This window comes from Microtus oregoni, unplaced genomic scaffold, assembly GCF_018167655.1.
Source record: "Microtus oregoni isolate MIOR12 unplaced genomic scaffold, Mior012 000032F_ref0000030, whole genome shotgun sequence".
NCBI classification, from domain to species: domain Eukaryota; kingdom Metazoa; phylum Chordata; class Mammalia; order Rodentia; family Cricetidae; genus Microtus; species Microtus oregoni.
In genome coordinates, this window is record NW_024543091.1 from 6916391 (window position 1) to 6938677 (window position 22287).

The following is a 22287-nucleotide window of genomic DNA, read 5'->3' on the forward strand; positions in this document are numbered from 1 at the left end:
ACACACACACACACACACACACACACACACACACACACACACATCTCCTACATAAATGCTTTTGTTGTGGAGCACTCCAAGAATGGAGGGAAGATTGTTATCATTTATAAACAGATGGTGAGGGAACCTGTCCCATGAAGTGCAGCCACGGGTCCCCAGAGGCCTCAGTTGGTCCCCTTGATGGGAGACCACAGCAAGTGAGGGACAGACAGATACGCCATGCAAAAAGAGTTTGGGTGTAGAGTTTATTTAGTGGGTTGTAAGGGGGGAGGGAAGGAAGAAGTAGGGAAAGGGAGAAGGGAGGAGAAGAAACAGAGATCCTATGCTTGCCTCAGTGGAAGGTGAGGGTTGGGAGTGGACTGGGCTTGTCTCTTAAAGGGACAGGGTACCCAGGTGACAGACCAGGCCAGCAGATTATAACAAAGATAGCCCCTCTGAAGTACCAGAGGAGCCTCCACACTTCCTCTAACTGCTTGCACAGTAGTCTAGAGTCTCTGTGAGGAAAATACTTCAGAATCATTGTGCCTTGCTCCAAACTCTATAGCACACACTTGAGCCTTCACCCCCCAAATTCACTGTGGACCCAAAGCTGCTCTCACAAGACACAAGTGCAGGCCTGAAGGATGTACAAGGACCTTTCCTGTGTGCTCCCAACTAAAGCCCAGCTCTGCAGAACCTAACCTCTCCTTTCCTGTGCTTCTTCTCTGTTTAGCTCTTTACAGAATAGGGGAGAGACACAGAAGCTTATTTCCCCAGGCCTCCTTCCCCCAACACCACAGTGGGAACCCTCCATCTGCCCTCCTCTGGTGAATCTTTTGAAAAAGCTGTGTAAAAGCTGGGTCTGACCTTGTTGAATCCACACTTGGGGGTGGGAGGGAGTTGTAAAGGGGGGTGGGGATTGAGACACTCAGGGAGCTAGTAACCAAGGTAGAAAAGTACAAAACAAAAAATAATAATAACAAATTATAAAAGTCACTAACTGAGGGCCAGGCATGCATTGCTTTTTTTTTTTTTTTTCTCATACCTTACTGGTACCCTGTGGCATGGATAGCGTCCCATTTTGATCAAAAGACCATGACTCAGATGAAGCAATAAACTCAGGAGTTTGCACTAGAAAGTAATAGCACCAATATTTAAACCCAGCCCTGTGCAGTATCTTCTTATCACCCAGACTAAGCCGCTTTCATCGCCAGAGTTCCTATAGGTTCAGGAAATGAAAACTATTTTTAATATTGGCACAAGAAAATATAATTAGAAGGTAAATCAGTCTGCTGGAAAAAAAATTCCGTGATGCAGCCCAAAAGCCCCAGAGGAGATTGGGGATTATCTATCTGTGTATCACTGCTACTAGTCCTTGGTGCTGGAGCTGCAGAGTGGCGGTGGTTTCAGACACCGTGACAAAGCAGGGGCATGTTGATGAGTCTGGAGAATGAAGAGATGAACTCAACTCATCAAGCAATATTGTTAATGTTGTGTAGATAGCAATTCAGGGCATTCCAAGAGCAAGGGAGATAAAGACAAATAAAGAGAACTCCAACCCTAGACCAAAGGGCATGGACCTCCTAGAATTTAGATGGTACATGTCTGGAACTCTCCCTTTTCAGTAGACAAAGGCTCAGTGGAAGCATCCAGTGAACAGAACACGGAGGATGCTGTGTTGTGGGTCGAGGGAAAACAATCCATGGAGCTCTGGAGAAATAGAAGTGCATGGGTCATCTTCAGTTCACTGGAAGGCCAGCTATAGGCCTCTTGTAATTGAAATAACAACAGAAAGGAGTATGTCTAACTTTTCTCTCACTGTGGGCACCATGACAAAGGCAATTTATTAAAGAAAGTGTTCAGTTGGGACCTTCCAAGCTTGTCTGACATGGGGGAGTCTGGAAGTAAAGACTGGGAGAAGAAAATGATCCTTGTATGGAGAACTGAAGACTGGGTATAAGGAGATTGATGGATCATTGAAGCTATGGGAGAAAATCAGATTTCCCTTCGGGGATGGGGATGACGATCAGAGAGAGGCAGGGATGGAACGACAAGGCTAGCCTCGCTTGTCCCTGGTATCCCACTTGAGCCGGACAATTGTTAGCTCCTTTAATAACTGGCTTTGCCTTCCTCTCAGACCCTCTTGTCTTGTAGCCTTCCCCCAGGAAAGCTGAGATGGGCCAGGTTATGGAAGAAGTGAGTTGAGAAGGCTGGGGCTGGGAACTTGCAGTGTTTTAACACTTAAAGAAAGACAAAAATCTGACGGAACATAGAAAACTGAAGAGTGAAAAGGAAAGAAAAGGAAGTCAGCCAAAGAAGGCCACTGTGGAGGAATATTTAGAGAGAACTACCCATTCCCTGGGAACCTGGAGGCTCTGAGATGGAGCCTAGAGAGGAGCCAGGAAGACTGTTCTGAAAACAAGCCTTGCTAACAAACACATACTGAGGAAACCTGTGAAATTCACGCAGGTCTAAGAACAAATCTAATCGATCAGCTATTTTGCATTGAATACCTTTAGTGTTATATTTTCCAAATCCTCTAATTCAATTCAGGGAACATCATTAGTTTCTCCTTAGCTACATAGACAAAAAGTGGTATTACTCTACGTAGATGAAAATGCTATAGTTAAGAAGGTTCCCTCCAAATGCCATCTTAAAGATATTACATATTTTATATAAAATAAATATTTCAAGCATCTCAGAGCTATTCGTATATAGCTTTTAAGCTAATAGCAAAACACTCTGTGGGCTTCAGAAATATCTGTGAATGGAGGGAGTTGGACATGTTTTATTTCAGCTTTCCGTTTCAAATGTCCCCTAACCGACTCATCAAAATTGTTTAGAGGTTTCGTTTGTTTGTTGTTTGTTTGGTAACATCTGAGCCAGAAGCACCAATAAGTACATTTCTTTCTCTCTGCAGTTGCAAAAGATATTTAAGAACCTTCCAGGCTTCGAAGAAATCCATGTGCTAGGATTTGGGTAAGTAAGAGAATTAGACTGTTCTCATCTTTTAAATCACTTCCTCCCTGGCCTGCCTTAGAAGTGACATCCTGAGGATTAGAAGGTCCCTTTTCCCTGGGTTGTTTAGCTGAATCTAGTCCTGTAGACTGGATACTTCAGAGACAATGGAGTTCTAATTAGAACAGAAAACTGAGCTGCTGGGGTGAGAGCTTAGGATCTGCAATGCTGCTCCCTCTGGAAACTGGAAATCCTGCCCTCCCCAGAGCACCTGGCAGTTGTCCTTGGCAATGTCATTAGCAAATCTCTGAGAAACACCTCAGTGAAGACAGATAAAAACGTGTGACAATTAATTGCCTTCTACTGGGTTGCCTCATGTCCTCCCCAAGGTCAAATCCCATCCCTGTTGGCATAACTCATGTTAGCCAAAAGACAGGTGAATCTGAATTTTTTTTTAAGTAGCTTTTATGGGGGGAGGGATTGAAGGAATGGAATTCACAGGGGCAAAAGCAAGACTTCACAAAATATATGGGTTTTTTTATTCTATTAGTGTATGGACTAAAGCAATGTTGTATGGTTCAAAAAGTAATGACTTGAAATGTTAAGCAGATAAAATAATGCCGTGTTAAATAAAGCCGGGTGGCATCACACCCCAGCGGAAGCGCGTCTGTAGCCATCTGCACTCGATAACGCAGGTTCACGGGTGGAACAAAAATTTTTGCTTCATTTAAAAATTCTCCTTAGTTCAGACATCTTCAGGCAAAACCGCTAGCTGGCACTTTTTAACCATGTGCTGTGGGGCGCAACAACAGCCCTGGCAGAAGCAGGATGAACTTCCACGCCTAAGGAGGTAGGAGGTGACTTGGCAAGATCAGGCAGTGGCCCTGCCACTCTACCTGGTCCTGGAGCAGAAGGAACCCTGGGAAAGAGCAGTTGGTGCCTGGAGATGAGGGCTTGGGAGATGTGAGCAGCTCTGCCTCCCAGGGCTGTCAGGCCTCCTCTGATTTGCATCACTCCAGCAGAGGGAAACACTGGACAGGGAGAGTGATCAAAGATGAAAGTCCTAATATTTACCAAAGCAAACTGGCTTAGCTCTGTGTCAAGATCCGCTCTGCGGTATGCGACGTGCAGTCAGATGGATGAGCGGATAATGAAAGGCGATAGGCTCATATTTTGCATAGATGGCGCAGTCTTCGGGATAAAGTACTACAGTTAAAGAGCCAATTTTTAATCTACAGCTTCAGGAAATTATGGAAATGCTTCTCCTGGTGAGTGATTAAATGTGTGTTATTTCCTCCTTTCAACAAATGAAAATCTAATTGTAAAAAAAAAAAAAAATCTACTTCAGAGGAAAATCACAATGTTGGGCAGTGAAATTTTCCAAGGTAAAACTTTTAAAGAGGCATGCCTGGAAACGGAACCTTCCCCAAGTGTTTGTCCCTGTAAGGATTTATTCCTGTTTCTGCCAAATATGCTTAGAAAATAAGTTTAGTTGCATTTTTGTCAATAGTTTTCCTTCTGTTATAAGGAAAGTATGTGGGCTCCTGAGTTCAATAAATAATATGCTTCTGAGCAGCCCAAACCTCTGGCCATTGATCCCAATGCTGGGGATATTGTCGAATTAACTTTCTATGAAGGATAGTACTTTTGTTCCGGAGCCAGATACCCACAGATGAGTCAGCCCTATCAGTCACATACCTTGTCTTTCCTTTTTACCATTTATAGAAAAGCTTCTTTATGACTTCACAAATGGCTTGATAGGAACAGCCTCACCTGATTCTCTCAACACAACCGGAAAATTGTTAGGACCCCATTATTACTACAGTTGTACGGATTAACAGTTAAATCACAATTTAGAGTTATTGCTTCATCCCAAAAAGCAAGTGTGAGGAACTTAGCAGTCACACGAACTAGTGGAGTAGAGTACTTCAGTCTCGTGCATAAGCTTCCATAGCATCTCTATCTTTAATAGCCCCAAACTGGAACCATCAGCAACCAACCATCAACAGAGCAATAGACAATTCCAGAATGTGCTCAGTCTAGACACTTTTCTTGACAAAGAAATAACAATTTTGACATATGTGACAACGTGAATGTCCCTCAAAATAGCTGTGCTGAGTGAAAGACCAGACAAAGGTGCATTACGTTCTATTTATATTAAATTCCAGAAAACAGAAACTCATCTACAGTGACAGAAAACATAGCAGCAGTTGCTTGGAGATGGTGAAGCAGAGTGTGAAAGGGAAGGATCACAAAGAGGCAGGATACAGTGTTGACGAAGGCCAATGTGCTCCATGCCTTGATTGTGGTGATAAACAGTTTTTCTTTGAGATTTACATTTGCTTGTGCAAGGTAATGTCAACAAAGCAATTTTTAATTGGCAGGAATAAGGTATTGGCCCAGGAAGTATGGCCTCTCTCCTTGATTTCATGGGTTACGAATTACAAAGGAGCAAGAGACAGGCCATGGATGGATGTCTGGTAGAGAGGCAATCTCTCCTCACAGAGCAGTGCTGCTTCAAAGGACAGCAGGTTCTCCGTGTAGGCTGATTTTTCTGTCCCAGACAGCTCCCAAACAACCACATGGAGACTTCTTATTAATTATGAAAATTTGGCCAATAGCTTAGGCTTGTTTCTAACTAGTTCTTATAACTTAAATCAATCAATTGTATTAATCTACTTTCTTCTACCTCATGGCTTTATTACCCCTCCTCTGTACTATCCATGCTGTTTTTCTGGTTTCTCCATCTCTGGCTGGCTACTCTGCCTTCTTCCTCCCAGCATTCTCTCTGCTTCTAAAATCCTGCCTAGGCTATTTGCTGTTCAGCTTTTTATTAAATCAGTCAGACTGACACATATTCGCAGAGTACAAAATGATTATTCCAGAAAGAACAAGTCTGTAACATATCCACTGTGGCCGTGTTGTATCAAATAAGTGAAACGAACTTGTAGCTCAGGTAGAAATGCCGGTGACATTAATCCTATCACATATATAGACTGTCTTTATTAGTAACTGTCATTCAAAACATAGAGAACACTGAATATAGCTGAAAAGTTTTGGGGACATTATAAACCTCTCTGTCAATGCAATAATTCAAATCAGACCAAATCAAACCAAATTAGAAAAAGCCCAGGTTTAATGGGTACCAATGATCCTGAGTGGCTTTCAGGCTCCCCCTTAGCCCCCCCAGAGAGGATGTGGGGAAGGAAGATGGAAAACCATGTGTTTTTCTTTGGTGGGTAGTTTAAATACCCTACGGAAGTGGTCTTGATCCTCTATGGGGAGGGGTGACCCTTTGGCAGGCTTTCTTGGAGGTGGAGTCTGGACTAAGGCAACTCCCAAGGGAGGGAGCTTGGGATGAACTTCTATCCAAACATTCCAGAGTCTTTGGATATATGGGTACCAGGGGCTGGGGTGACACTTCCAACCAAACATCCCAGACTGAATGCCAAGGGTTGAGGTGAACCTTCCACCCAAACAATAGCTTCTAAACTAGATTCTAAAATGTATTGTTACACCCAACGTTCAAAACCTCAAAACACCACCAAGAGACTAAATCTAATGCTAAAGCAAAGAGTCTTTAATGCGAGTTAACTGTCCATCTGGAGGAGGAGCAGCAGAAGCAGCAGCAGCAGCGGTGGCAGTGGTCAGGGGCAGAGCACCTAGGCCAGGAGCAGCAAGCAGAGCAGGGGAGACCCCAAGTAGTGTGAAGAGGGTTTTTAGTGTCCAGGCAAAGAGGAGAAGGCTGGAGGAATTCCAAACCTATACAGTTACAGACTTGTGATTGGATGCTCCCTATGGGGTGAGGAGTTGCCTGCTGCTGATTGGCTCCTCCCATAAAGGAGGAGGAGCCATTGGGTTCAGGGGTCAGGGAGAGGTCACGCCTCTAGACTGAAGGCAGCTACTTCTCTGGGCTAAGGTCCAGAAAAGGTCATGGCCTGTCTCTAGGCTAAGGTTACTACTACTCTCCTATTTCCCTGGATTGAGGGTCAGAAAGGTTATGCATCTAAACTAAAGATTACTACTTCCTTACTCAGGGAGTGGTTGGTTTTCCCTGCTCTGGGATTGGTTGGTTTTGTGTCAGGGGCAGAGGTGGCTCTGATTTCAGGGCCAAACTGTGTTTCTCTGTTCCTTTTTATCTTTTAGGCTCTAATTTTAGAGCCAGGACAAATTCCTTTAACAGGCTCTGGTTCTAGGAACAAAGCGTGTTCCTTTGACTCTGGTTTCAGGGTCAGGGTGTTTTCTCTGGCTCTGGGTTCAGGGATAAAATGTTTCTTTCACCGGCTCAGGTCCCAGATCCAGGGTGTGTTTCTTTTACTGACTCTGGATTCAGCGCCAGGGTGTTCAGGGATTGTACTAGAACTATGGATCTGCTAGAGCCTGGGTCTCTCAGTGTCTGCAATTTTGGTTCTCAGGTATACACCAGTAGATGAGGTGACAAAATGAAACCAAGGTTCAGGAGAGACAACCCCAAGTTCAAATCCTGCCTCTGCTGGGTCCAATTCACTCTGTCTCCCTCTGCTGCTGTAGTGCCTGTGAAATGAGGATTCTGTTATGGTAAACATTAAATAAAAATACACATGAAATGCTTGGTGCATAGCACCCTCTCCGCAAACGGGTGTTGTTTTTTCTCACAAGTTTTCATGGTGAATCGAACCAGTCCCGGAAAGGGTAAAAGCCATTCAAGAAGAAATCGGCAAGACACTAGTTCCCAGGGTCAATCTCTGACAAGTTACCTCTGAGAATAAACAAATCCCTCAATGGCATTCAGGAAGTAAGGAACCTGTTTGCAAAATACTTTTTAAAAACATCCTGGCAGTTGCTACCCAAATATAAGATGCATAGCATATATTTGCAGCCTCTTTGAAGATATCAACTAATTTTAAAAAAAAGACAGTAAATGCACAGACATCTTTGGACTAAGGCTCAAACCCTGATCGGAAACTGTGTGTAATGACATTTACATCCTGAGACCCATGATTCTTCAAGATACCATTCAAAGTCTGGTAGCACTTTGTATGCTTCTCCAAAGCTCTAGGCAAACACGAAGGACAACATACAAGCATTTTTGTGTATAAAATAATACACTGATTGCTTAAATAAATCTTATCAAAATTCTTTCTCCTTTACATGCTTTCATGGTGTGTGATGAAATGAAGACCAAAGAAAGAAAGAGATGGGTAATTCTGATTAATTTTATGTTTTAAAATATAGCATACTTTCTTCCACAAATGTTTTGGGGTGGGGTGGGGGGCTTTTTTGTTTGTTTGTTTGGTTGGTTGGTTGGTTAGTTGGTTTTTGCTTTGCTTGGGTTTTGTTTTTTTTTTCTCCAGACATGATTTCTCCATGTAGCCCTGACTGTCTTGGAAATTTCTGTGTAGACCAGGCTAGTTCAGAGATCTGCCTGCCTCTGCCTCTGCCTCTGCCTCCGAAGTGCTATGATTAAAAGCATGCGCCACTATCATTCAACATAAGTTGTTTTTTTAAAAATAATTTCACATGTAATACCTTGAATAAGCCAATATTTTTGGTATTTTTATTTAACGGAATTAATTATCATTAGTAATTTTTGAAACCCTCTAGTCAAATTACTTTGTGAGATTACCAGGTAACATTGACTTGACCGTTGAAATGCATTCTATTAAAAAAACTACAGCTCTAATTAGAAAAAAATGTGAGAATACAGATGTTTTATGCCAGCATCATGATTTAACTAATTCTAATATATTTGCAATGGGAGATTGGCTGGCTGCCTTCACACTCATGAGTACATCCAACTGAAGCTTAGAATAAAGGAGAGAAACCAATTTGCTCCTCAGCCCCAAGGTCAGTTTGAGGTGGGGAAATGACCCACTACACCTTGGAGAGATCAGTAATGAGAATCTGGCTTTGGTTCCTGCAATTGACTAGTGAAATAATGAACTGTAGTCGCTGACTGATTGTGTGGTCTGAAGAGCTGCCAAGAATACACATTATCAGCTTCTGAGGCCTTTAAAAACACTTCTGCACTGCTCTGTGTAGATTTATGGCGTGAAACAAAAAGTAACACTTTATTCTCAAGGACAGAGCTGTAAAGAATTTTCTTTGGGGTTGCATGCTGAAAGATACTGTATTAATAAATACAGTAGTAAATACAGTTAATCATACATTGTGTACTGCTTTCCTTCCCCTTTTCTTACATCTTTTATTATTTTGTTTCCTTGCATTTCAAGTTTTTCGTCTTTTTTTTTATTTAAAAAATATTTTGTGGCCAGGTGTGGATGGTATGTGCCTTTAATTTAAGCACTTGGGAGGCAGAGGCAGGTGGATCTGTGTGAGTATGAGGCTAGTCTGATCTACAATGCAAATTCCAGGTCAGCCAGAGCTGTTACACAGAGAAACCCTGTCTCGAAAAAAACAAAATTACTTTGTGAAAAAGAATGGAAGATAAAAAGGCCTTAAGAACTGAAGATCCACTTGGTCATAGCATACATAGCCAGTCATGCCTCTGCTACACTGTGCATGCTCTTCCATAGATCTTAAAGAAGGTGTCTTGTAGAAAAGGGGCCAATTTATCTCTTTCTGATTGGCACTGCATGGCTTTAAGACCACCAAGAACACTAATTAATTAACGATGAACCATTAGCCCTTTTTTCGTAGTATGGAACCAGTTTACAGTCTCTTTTCAAACTAGACTTCTCCAGGCTTTACTTTACTTTAAAATGATGTATCTGTCCATATGCTAAATTTTTCCATATGCTAAATTTCTGACAAATATTGAAGTGTTCTAAGTTGCATATCCTTTAAGAGCCTATCAGAAAAGAAGTTAAATTTTCCTGAAGGCTTGTAGCAATATAGAAACTCTCTAGTCTTGTAACAATGGATTTGGATGTCCTCTACTCTCCACAGTTCAAGCTCCACAGAAATACAACTTACGGCCATCTTTAAAAACGACCACAAGGAAGTACAAAGCCCTGAAAGCCATCTCCTGACCCTTGACTCGAACACAATTGCAAGGGAAAGAATCCATCCTGGAACCATAGAAGACAAGCAACCAGAAATCTACCTCCCAACTTTGGACCTCAAAAAACTCATCCTCCAGCTACTAGATGGAGACCATTCCTTGGATGTGGGGACGATTCAGTTCAGTGATGGTCAGTTGGTAATGCCGTGGTTCTGAATTTATCCTCATTCTAACAGAGAAACTAGGAATGATGATGTCATTTTAACTTAGGCCCTGGAGAGTCAGTCGTTACTATGACAGGTACATCATGGATAGTACTATTTCTGTCTCTCTTCACTCCCTCCTGCGTTTCATCTAATCAGCCCCTGGTGATCACTTTGCACCAAAGAGAAGTCTCAGAGCACACTGTAGTTTCAGTTCAGTCAGACTAATGTGTTCAGTCAGTCGGGAGAACACTTGGAGACTCCCATCTATCTGTCATAGATTACACATATCTTCTCATCCAGTTAACTGTCAGGCTTCATAAGAAAACAGATGGCATATTCAAATGAGGATAATTTGAAAAGAGATAGAGGAACTGACCATGAAAATTTCTTTAACTCAAAGAAATGGAATAGTCTCATAAGGCTATAAGTAGCATGACCTCACTGCTACTTCTAGGCCTGAGAGTTGCCCAGTGACGCAACTGACCCCAGGGAGGAGGGTAAGGAACCACTGATACAACCCCTATAGGTCAACTTTCAATGGGTCCAAAGACATAAACAGGATAATAAGACATGCTTGAGACCTTTAGAGGATGCTGCAGGGGGACCCAGGAGCCTGAAACTCAAAGATACTGCAGCTAGTAGAATAGATAGACAACGGAAAGGCCATTTCAGCACAAGATGGCGTGAAACTGCCATTGTCTGGCACTTTTGTCATCTGATCTCGATCAACAAATCATTATCTCTGGAAATTGGGAGGGAGGTTATGGAGCCTCTGAAGCAACAAGCAAACAACTTCAGAACAGTCTCCAAGACGTTTGTTACTCTGGGCTTGTGTCCTTGTTGAGCTGTTGGGGTGTTCTGAGAAGCAGAAGGAGGGATGGAGTTGAACTCCGCTGATGCCCCTATTTTACAATGTTGATACTAGCCAATTCTTTCTTTGCCAGCTAAGTTACAGTCTTATCCCCATTTGCCTAGCCAACCAGCCTGACTACTTGATCTGAGTCTGTAGACAAAGGCTGGGGACCCTAAAAATCTCTAAACTACTATTCTTTTGTAATTGTTCTTATTATGTAATTGGCACATCATAATTACACACACTCTTAGGCTATAAAATTATGATTAGATACATGTGTATATCACATAATGATCAAAGCAGTGTAATTATTACATCTATCACTTTATTCTGTATCATTTCTTTGTGATGAGAAAATTCAAAACTCCTCTTAAAGCAATTATGAAATAAACAATACATTATCGTTAACTATAATCACCCCTCTGAGCAATATAATCCCAGTACTTATTCCTTCTGTCGACTTACACTGATCATTGTGCCCATTACCCAACCTCTCCCACTTTTTCATCCTGTTCTTAGTAAGTCCCCTCGCACAAGCATGCAAGATGCAGCCCTGGAACTGCCCTTCAGTGGGCCTCATTCAAATTAGTGACCATTAGTCTGTAGCTCCAATGTCGTAATGCAGTAATAGTAGTAGTATTCCTTAAGAATTGACTAGTACCACATTTTAGGAGCTTACCTGGTTTATTGCCTAACTCATACAAGAAAAAAAGAAACATTTTAGCCTTGTGATTTTTTTTTTCCCCTCAGAAGTTGCTGGCTCATTGTCAGTCTCCAAACCTGCCATCCAATCAGGGCTGCCCACGCCCCTTGCTGACATCACTGAGGTAAGTGAGTTTCTTGTCCTTCTGTTTAAAGCCCTCCAGTAAAATAATCAGTTTCACAGACGGAATAGAAGAAAATACTCTTTGCAATGCTATGTATTTTTGTGCATAAAGCTATGTACATAAACTTTATGTTTTTAGGTCTGTAACTGGGAACCCATTTCCAATAACTACATTAACAAAAATGAATTCACATTGCATTCCCAGTGTTATAAAATTCAGTTTCCTTGGATTCAGTTAGATATTTGCTTCATTTTGAGTCAGGTTGTGCTCTATGTTTAATAAGACACACTTTGACTTTTTTTTATTTTTGCATTCCTTTATTTACTGGAAGAAGAAGAGGAGACACAGGCATGCCCCAGCAAGCGTGTGGAAGTTAGAGGATAAAGTGCAAAAGCTGCTTCTCTCCTTCCACTCTGTGGGTCCCAGGGATTAAACTCAGACCATCAGGCATAGTGGCCAGAGTCTCTTCCTGCTGAATTATCTTCCAGCCAGATATAAAAGATTTTTATGAACTAAAATGACTAATTAAAGCAAAATATAATACTTAACTTTTATTTTTCAGGAATACTTTTATAAGTTTATTTTTAATTCCTATGAGCTTACCAACATTTCTATTTGTGGGAGGTGGTAGAACAAATTAATATATTGGAAACTAAAAGAACTTGATGTAGTAGTCATTTTTGTATTTAACTTAAAGCTCTGTCAATTTCAGTGTTCTACGATTTTTACGGGAGTGTTCATAAGCAGAAACTCTGAGTCAGCCCCATGCCTTCTTTGCTCCATAGGAAAGTCATGCTGGCAACAAAAATTCTTTGCTTAAATTTAAGTAACACTATTAAAAATGTAAGTATAACCCTTCTCATGAACAGAGAAACATCCCCTCTTGACATCTGTCTTTCTAAATTCCTTCTTCAGTATGCTACCCTGACTCCAGAACTTCTGCCCAGTGAACCTGGACTTGAGGCAGTGGACAGAAAAGGACCTGACCTGCTTGGTGAGTTTCCTCCCGTATAGTCAATGTTTGATGACAACATTCTCTGACGACCATTATGCTCTTCCTCTAACCCCTGAAAAAGTCTTCTCTACCCTGAAAAAGTTTGCCTCACCAGTATCACAACACTGAGGAACTTCTGAGGAACATGAACCCCTCTAACCTATCATCCTTCCCTCATGTCTAGTCACCAAGCCTCCCGGAAATGCTGGCTCCCCTTCCTGGGTGTAGTGAGAGGTATGGAAGCCAAAGCTTCACCTACAAAAATCTCTTCCAGCCTTTGAAACAGAGTCCATTAAAACAAAGGAGCTCATGAGGCCTAAATCCTTGACCCAGGGGTGTGGCTACAGAGGGTTGAACGTTTACTCCAGTACATCACCCATGCAAGCCACTAACAGTCTGTCTGTTCCCTCTTAAGTGCTTCCTTGTGTCTCATTTTCGAGACAGAATTTCTCTATGTGACTCAGACTCCTGAATGCCAGGCTTTCAGACATGATCTACCCCAGCTCATGTGTGCTTTTTAGTGTGAATTACACAAGAAAATCACCAAACACTGACGTCTTATTGATTGATTGTTTTCCTTTAATAGTTATTTTTAATTTTTACTATTTTGTTTTCTTAGAGCCAAGTTCTTATTATGGAGCCTCAGCTCCCAATACATAGAGGCTGGCCTCCATCATGTGGCAGCCTCCTTTCCACTCTGTAGGTTGTCTGGTGACACAAGTCTGGAGGTCTGAAGTTGCTCAGCTGGCACTGCAGTTCTAAACACAAACGCCTCTGGAGCTGTGTTATGGCTGGGCTTTCCAAAGGTGCTGTTGCTTTTATAGTTGGGAGGACTCCTTATGAAATATTTCCTTGGTGCTAATTTCCTCATCAATTGTATTCAGCAGGTAGGTAGAGAATCACAAAGCATGGGGTTTCCAAGAACGCTTGTATTGCCATGATAGCAGAGCTTGCTGTACAAACTGAACATAGTTTATGTGGTTACTGACAAGAAGGTCTTCATTTCACGGCAGTTGTCTGTCGTATAACTAAAATCAGTGGCTAAGAAGAGTCACTTATTTCCTGTAGATCTGAAATTTGGGCAGTGGTTGGTGGAGACAGCTCTGCTCTACATGTGCCAACGGGCAGAGTTCAACTGGTACGGAAGATCCATTTTCACGGTGACTTTGGCACTTTACTGAAGAATCAGTGCCTAGCCAGAGCTGTTCGCTAGAGACGCCATTCCGCAGTATGTGGACCTCCCCCACAAGGAGGCTCGGGCTTCCTCATGGTTTTCTGGCCGTGTTGACAGAGGCAGTATTCTGATCACTTGTGAGTCCAGGAACATCGCCATTTCTCTTCTTCTGATATCTAAGCAATCACAGAGACTCAAGCAGTAAAAAATATAGGTTTTAATTGTCAATGAAAGAAGTAGCAAGGAATTTTGGCCTTTTTATAATCAACCACTATAGGTAGATTTTTCTTCCCGACCTCCAGCTTCGAAATAAACCACAAGGAGACTTATTATTAAATATATAGGCTCGGCCATAGCTTAGGCATGTTCCTAACTAGCTCTTATAATTTAATTATATATATTATATATAATCTACATTCTACTACGTGGCTTTTACCTCTATCCCTTTCTGTGTGTCTGACTTCTTATGAATCTATCTGGCTTCTCCTCACAACTCTGCCCTTCTTCTTTACAGCATTCCCCTGCCTCGAAAATCCTGCCTAGCTATTGGCTGTTTAGCTTTTTATTAAACGAATCCAAGTGACATTTCTTCACAGTGTACAAAAAGATTATCCCACAACAAACCACAATGGATATCAACCATCATTTTGACCTTAAAATCATCTGAGAGTTGGTTGTATATAACAAAACATAACTTTTGGTAAAATGGTTAATGCTGTCTCTATATTATTTTCTTTCATTATAAGAACAGAAACACTTATAAAACTGGAATTTTAGGTAGACTAATAAAAATTATTATATATCTGTGACAAATGCATTATTATACTTTCAAGTTGCTTTACTGTTCTTATATAAGAATACAGCATAGAACACTAAAGCTCAAAAGATTCTAAAAAGCTAAAAAGATAATTTGGTTAAGCCTCTGTGCTTCAAAAATGAGGAAAGCAAAGCTAGCAACAGGAAATGATTCGCACAAGGTCAGGATCAGGACCATTGTTAAGTTTTCTCCAGACTATACTGTATTTGCCTGGGAGCAGACGTATTCTTTAAAAAAAAAAAAAGTTATTTTCACTCTGATCAGATATCTCAACAGGAAAAAAAAACACTGGCTGTACTAGCTTGCCAACCTCATTTCAATCCCTTAGACCCACAGAAAGCTGAAGCAATAGCTCAGATCTGTAATCCCAGCACTCCTATGTGAGATTTGAGGAAGAGACAAGAGAATCACATAGAAGATCACAGGTCACGTAGTGTGGGGTGTGAAAAGAGACAGAAACAAAAGAAGCCCTGCCTCAACAAGATGGAAGGAAAGAACTAGAACTATCTCCCAAACATTGTCTCTGGATCTCGCTGCACTTATACAAACACAACACACACACAATAAAAATAGTAATTTTTAGAATATCTTTATTTATCATCTGATAATTTCATATACTCACATGTATATGAACATGGGTCCTCTACAAGAACAACACATATGTAGCATCCCAGATACATGTATATGTAGTATCTTGATCACACACATCCCCAGTTGCCCCTTCCCATTCCCTTGAACATTTTCCAACACATTCCCTGTCAGCTTTTCAGTCAACCTGTGCAGACCTTGTCTGCTAGACCTGGCAAATGAGGACCGGAAAGAATGGGGCAGACTTCAGTAAAATGCTGCCGACAACTTACTTCAGTTTCAATGTGCTTTTATATACAAATGAAACAAAGAAATCAATGATCTAAGGAAAGACTTTTGAGCTCAGAAAAACATGCAAATAAATGGCAGTAAGCACATACTACATGTTAAGAGAGCAGCCTTTTCCCAGAACTTCTCAGGACAGAGCAATTTAAGCACTGTGCCTGGCACTTACTATAGATTACATCTGGGAAAGCATGAGATCAGGGCCATATCCAGATTCAGGGCACACTGAGCAGACTGAGGTCTGTAGCTATGTTCTGCCTCCAACAAGAATAAACATGTCTTATAAATTGGATGTAAATGTTTGTCACAAGAAGCAAGAAATCGTGTCAAAGAAAAATCCAGGGAACAAAGTGCACCCAAGATAAAAAGGCCCTCTGCCTTACTTCCTGGAGCCTCTCTCACTGTTCCCCAAGGCATTGATCACCATGTGTCATTCTTTTGACCGTGTTGCCACAATCCTCCTCTTACCTTCATATCCTCTTTTTGTTTCTTTTCTTTTTTTAATCCTACTGATTTTCCTTAGTGCCAACTGCTAAAATGTTGACTCATCTTGTTGGCTTAATCCTGTGCAGGTCTTATTCAGGTAACCATGGCTGCAGTGAATCCAAGACCACAAGGCCAAGTCAGTATCCCACAGCATCCTCTCCAGCATCCTGCTCTTGCTTTCTTTCCTCCTATTTTCTGTGATGTTCTCTGAGCCTTGGGGATAGAGCTGATATAGATGTCCCAGTTAAGGCTCGGCACTCAGCCGTCTCTTATTCTCAGCACTCTGACATTTCTGAGTCCCTGGATTAACTGCTACCCCCTCAAAAAGAAGTGTCTCTGGCCAGTGTTGAGAGAAACACAATCTATGACTCTAAACATAAATATTTAGAAGGCAGTTTCACAGCATGACTGTTTAGCAAAGCAACAGTCCACTGGGGTCTATAATCTTTCCAGTCATGAGATGTTGCCCAAGATATGGTCTCATGAGTGAAATCCTTCCTGAGAAGCAGGTCTCATATTCGACCAGAAAATGTTTCATCGCCCCCATAGCCATCATAGCACTATTGCACCAGTGCACTGGGATAGTATTTTATTGGCTTGGTTTCTTGAAAATTTCTTGAGTTCTTTGAATATTCTAGATACTAATCCACTGTGAAATATATAGCTAGGAAATTTGTTCTTCCATTCTGTAGGCTGTCTCTTCATTTGATTGACGGTTATCTTTATTACACAAAGCTTTCCAATTTTATGAGATCCCATTTGTTAATTGTTGGTCTTTTTTCCCCTCCTGAGCCATCAGAATCGTATTCAGAAAGTCCTTACCTGAGTCTATACCTTGAAGTGTGTTTCAAACTTCTCCCTATGACAGCTCCAGGGTTTAATTATATTGAGGTCCTTTTAAAGTTTAGTTTTAAGCAGGGGGAGAAGTAAGTGTTTCATTTTTCTAAACGTAGATATCCAGTTTTCCTAGCACCATTGTTGTTGTATTTTCTTTAGCATTTATTTTGGCACCTTTGTCAGATATCAGGTTAAAGCAGCCTGGGGTACCAGCTCCCAGGACGGCACTCAGGGTAGCAAAAAGAATGCCTTCAGAGTAGCTGGGACTTAGAAAAAAATTCCTCTCTATCTGAGGGATAGACTTTCCTATCTGAGAGTAAATAAGGAAACACACATGCTTTCTGATGGTAACTTTCTCTTTTACTTCATCTTGAAAATCTCTCTGTCGCCACATAGTTACATCTTTTTACATACAGCTACATTATCTCCCTTTACATACATACATCTCTCTTCTACATAGCCATACATCTTTATACATAATTACATCTATTTTACACAGCTACATTCTCCACACAGATACGGACCTTCACACTTCTTTACACAGCCACATCTTGCTCTACACAGTTGGATTCTTCCCACAGCCACATACTTGTAGATAGCTATACATTTCATCTACATGGCTCTCTCACCATACAACCACATCTCTTCTATACCCATATCTCTCCTACACACTTCCCTCTTCAATACAGCTACATCTCTTCTCTCTTCCTACATTTCTCACACTTCCCTCTCTGCCCATTGAGCTATATCTCCCTTTCAGCGTGCGCACACACACACATACACACACACACACACACACACACACACACCTCACATTTCTCTCCCCTACAGCAAAGCCTCTGGACAAATATGCGTCACCTTTGCAGGGTCACATAGCTCTTCTTGAGTAAACAATAAGAAACAGAGCCATGCTGGTCACACATTTTTTCTCAGGCTAGGGAGGTCGCACTGAGTGGGCATGGTGAGTAGCATGTAGCTCTGAGAGGTCAGGGTGCCCAGACAGAAAGAGACATTGAAATTCAGAACTTAAATACTAAACAGTTAGTTGGCTCAACCTTGAGGTTAGGAGCACATACAGAAGGTCCATGACTGCAGGGGTTTTGTCTACCAAAGTTACTTCATGCCTGACCTTGAATCAACAATAAACACCTGGAAACTTGACCTTTTGAATTCATGCACCAGGGGCAACCAGTTTGCTTTGAATTTGTTCTGAAGTCTAAAATTAACTGTCTTTTTTTTTCTGAGAATACTATTACTTTCCTTTGTCTATCTGAGTAAAGAAAAATATCCTTGTATAATTTCTGTTCATAAGAATTATACAAACCGGGCGGTGGTGGCTCACGCCTTTAATCCCAGCACTCGGGAGGCAGAGGCAGGCGGATCTCTGTGAGTTTGAGACCAGCCTGGTCTACAGAGCTAGTTCCAGGACAGGCTCCAAAACCACAGAGAAACCCTGTCTCGAAAAACCAAAAAAAAAAAAAAAAAAAGAATTATACAGATTAAGCGGAAATCATCTTCCTGACCAGTAGATGGAATATTTTAACAAGATAAACACACAAGCAGTGAGAAAAATACCCATAGCTGTTATTAGGGAAGGAATTTTTTATTCATGAGAAAAGTTACAGATAGAAGCAACCAGTCAGGGACCCCATTGTCTTGGCCAAGTGGAACTCCCCATCAGAAAGTTATTCATCTGGTTGGTCAACCTGTAGAATATTAGCTGTCACCCGTGGTACACTCTCAGTGGTCTCTGGTAAAGCCATTTCTACCAGCAGCTCTCAGCATCAGGTGGGATTGCCTTGTGACTGGGTATTCCTGTCTATTCCACTGATCAATGTGTCTGGATTTGTGCTGAAATGTGTCTTTATTACTATGGCTCTATACTATAATTTAAAATCAGATATAGTGATACATCCAGCAGTATTATTTTTGCTTTGGGTTGTTTTGGCAGTATGAGGGTAAGCACTCTTAGTCACTGAGCAATCTTTAATCACTAAGGCACATCTTTAAGAGTTTTTTGTTTTAAATTGAGTATGTCTGTGTATGTGTGTTGTGTTGTGTAGTGTATGCACTGATGCTCACAGTCAAATCTTCCTGGAACTGAAGTTACAGGTATTTGTGAACCACTCAACATGGGCCTTCCGATTTGAACTTGGGTCCTCTGTAAGAGTAGCACATGTTCCTAACCACTGAGACACCTCTCCAGTAGAAGTCTGGTTTTTTGTTTTTGTTTTTTGTGACTGCTGAAATATCATTGGTTGTCATAAATCTGTTTAAATTGCTTATTTTATCTTGGTTTAATATGACTAAGTCATATATATCTAGAAATTTCTCTATTTATTTTATATTTTTCAGTTATATGAAATAAATGGTTTCAGAATAAGAACTGGTAATTTATGAAATAGAGTAGTACCTGTTTTAATATTTCTTTTCATCTCTAATTCAATTAATTTGAGTCTTCTCACTTTCTTTTGATTAGTTTGGCCAAGAATTATCAATCTTATTTATCTTTCTAAATAATCAACCTTTGCTTCATGGATTCTAAAATAAATACCTTTCAAAAATTATCTTTAAACTTGCGTTGCCCTAAAATTTTAAGTACTTTTTTATCTCGCTATTCTGTACATTTTTGTAAATAACCAACCCTTCCAAATCTCCATTGGGTCACCTGCTAGGCATCACAGGACCACAGGCTAGCAGACTTGTTTCTATCTTTACTTTACTGGACATTGCTAGCAAGTGGCTCTCAGGGACCATATCACCATGATGCTCCCTGCACTTATTTTGTGAGTGTGTGTGTGTGTGTGTTCTGTACTCCTTCTTGGTTTCCTGTACTCGACTTGCTTTATGTTCTTTTGTGTGTTTATTAAAATCCTGCTTCATATTAAAAACACATGGTGACTTGAAAACATACACAATACAATCAGGTTTTGTTTGAAAGAGTCAAAAGGAAAAACTGTAAAATCACCACTTTTGCTGAGGTGGTAAAGCTTTGAAACTAAGTGAGCACTGTGAGTGTGTTTCACACCACTGAATATTCACATTAAATGCTTGATTTTTATATTGCGTTATATTGAGCTTAATCTCAATAACTTGTTAAAGAAGTCAGATGACTGTAGACAAAATCATATTTAAATAGAAATCATGTTTGTCTGAAATATGGCTCAGCTGGTAAAGGACTTGTCTGGTATACACAAAGTCCTGGGTTTGTTCTTCAGCACATAATATAACTGGATGTGGAAGTCTGGGGTGTATGATACACTTTCTAAAATCAAGCAAAAAATGGACATCATAAAGTTCTCTAAATTTGCCTGAGGTGGTTTGTAGATTTGATGCCAAGTTTCTGAGCAAGCTGTGCAAGAGGAAAAACATAATCCATCACGTAGTTTGGATCTGCACACTTACAGCATGGAAACTGCCTTCTCCTGAGAGTCCTCATCAAGGAGACAGTCTGGATCTCATGAACCGTGTCCTATTTTCATCAACATCCCCAGCAAGTAAGGCCGGCCTCAGGTGTTCCCCTCATGGCCTGGGCTGGGGATCTGCAGTGAGTGCCAAGCCTACTTCATTACAGCAGAGGGAGATATTCTGACAGTCTGTGTAATTCAGTGACTGATCTCAGAAGGTCTAGAGGAGGGAGTGCACTGCCTGGCTTTCAGTCAATGATCTGTAAGTAAAATTATATCTCATAACTGGGCGTTTGATTAATATTGAACAAGAAGAATTATATCTGCTGACACGGGCCCAGTGTGCAAATATTCTTATGTTGCCAATTAAGGACAAATCCTTGTACATTCATCACCAGCCAAGCTGGGACTAGCAATGACAGCACTTAAAGAGAAAGGGAACCTTTAGCTAGGAAACCTTCCTGGTAAAAGGATGCCCAACCTGTCTACTCATAGAAACACATGGAAAAGAACAAAAAAGAAAGTCACAAAAGTTAGAGAGTGCTCTGAGCAAAACCAAAGCTCACACCCATCATAAAACAATCATCTCTACCAAGATTCTCAGAGAGAAATCTCTGAACTGAGAAACAGTATTCTGTCCCTCGTTCTGACCTCACCATCACTAAAAATACCACCCGTTGTCCTGAGTTTGCCCTTTCTGCCTATAAAATCCTGTTCTCTTAGCCTCATGACCTGCTGTCTGTCCCCTAATGATGGGGACTCTGATGAGCTGCCTGCAGCTGTTTCCTGAAGAGTGTTCATCGAAATCACCTGCTCCTTGGCTCCTCGACAAAAAGTCACATGCTCACCGCTCGGACATAGTGTTGAAGTGATTGAGGTGCATGTCTGGGATCTGTCCCACACTGAATTCGTAGAGCGAAAGGATGTGTTCTTGCTCCTTTTCTGTAGACTCCTGAGCAAAGCAGTGTCTCACACAGAACTGCGGCTTCATGACCCTTCGTCATCGCTGTCCATATTGTCATCGTTAGTCTCAGTCACCTCCTGAAGGACAGTCCTTCTTTTTGCCAGTCCTCTTGTGGGGCCACAGACCCTCTCACGTACTGAACAACATTCCTTACTGGTAAACGCTTTTGTCCAAATATGAATGTTGAAGACCACTGACCAGCTCCATCTCGTGCGATTTAAGAACACCCGTGCTGATGATCGTGGATGGAAAGCTTGAAATTTGTGATAAGGCACTTTCCCAGTCAAAAAGAAAAAAATATTCACCTATCCTGATGCTCCATCAGAAAGGCCAGGCAAGGGCACCACTTAGCTTGCTCTACTTTAAAACAAAAGGACCATAGGGAGGTTTGAAACTTTCATAAGAAGATTCAGTGGAACCTTTAAGCCACTGGGGTCAATATTTTTGCATTTCTCTATCAGAAAGTATGGTCTTCTTGAATGAGTGAACTATCACAAATTTTACAGAGCTAGGGCTGTGACTCGATGGTAAAATTTATATTTCGCATGCCCAGGGCCATAGGCATGATCTGAAGCACCAAAAATAAATAACTAGCCTGATTCATAGAGATCTGTAAGAGAAATGCCGTCTAAAGGGAAAAAAAGGACTGCCGTTCTGCACGCATGCGCAATTACACTCCATCCCCGGATACCATCTCCACAGCGCCCAGAAGATGAGAAGTAAATTGAAGTTCTTCTAACTCCCAAACACCACACTTCTAGATTTGACCTAGATATCAGTGAAATAGTAGTATTCAGGGGAAAATCAGCGGCAAATGTACTGGCCTGCCCCAAATTGGCTTTTCCTAAGAAAATGCTTATTGCGGCTCTGTGCCCTCTGCTGAGCTGACATTCTTCGTCTCCCTCTCCGACTCTGCTCTCCTGTCACGTGAAGGTCAGCAGTCTGGGCCTCCCAGATCATTCCTCTTCG

The 22287-nt window shown here is 41.3% G+C and overlaps 1 protein-coding gene across 1 annotated transcript in view; it reads left to right on the plus strand.

Annotated features, from left to right (window-relative positions):
- Positions 1-22287, plus strand: part of Impg1 (interphotoreceptor matrix proteoglycan 1) — a 135594-nt gene that overhangs the window by 46606 nt on the left and 66701 nt on the right. The window contains exons 9-13 of the mRNA XM_041679368.1: positions 2900-2958; positions 8097-8117; positions 9826-10070; positions 11690-11766; positions 12682-12760. Coding sequence (XP_041535302.1) covers positions 2900-2958; positions 8097-8117; positions 9826-10070; positions 11690-11766; positions 12682-12760 — 481 coding nt within the window. The remainder of the gene's footprint in view (positions 1-2899; positions 2959-8096; positions 8118-9825; positions 10071-11689; positions 11767-12681; positions 12761-22287) is intronic.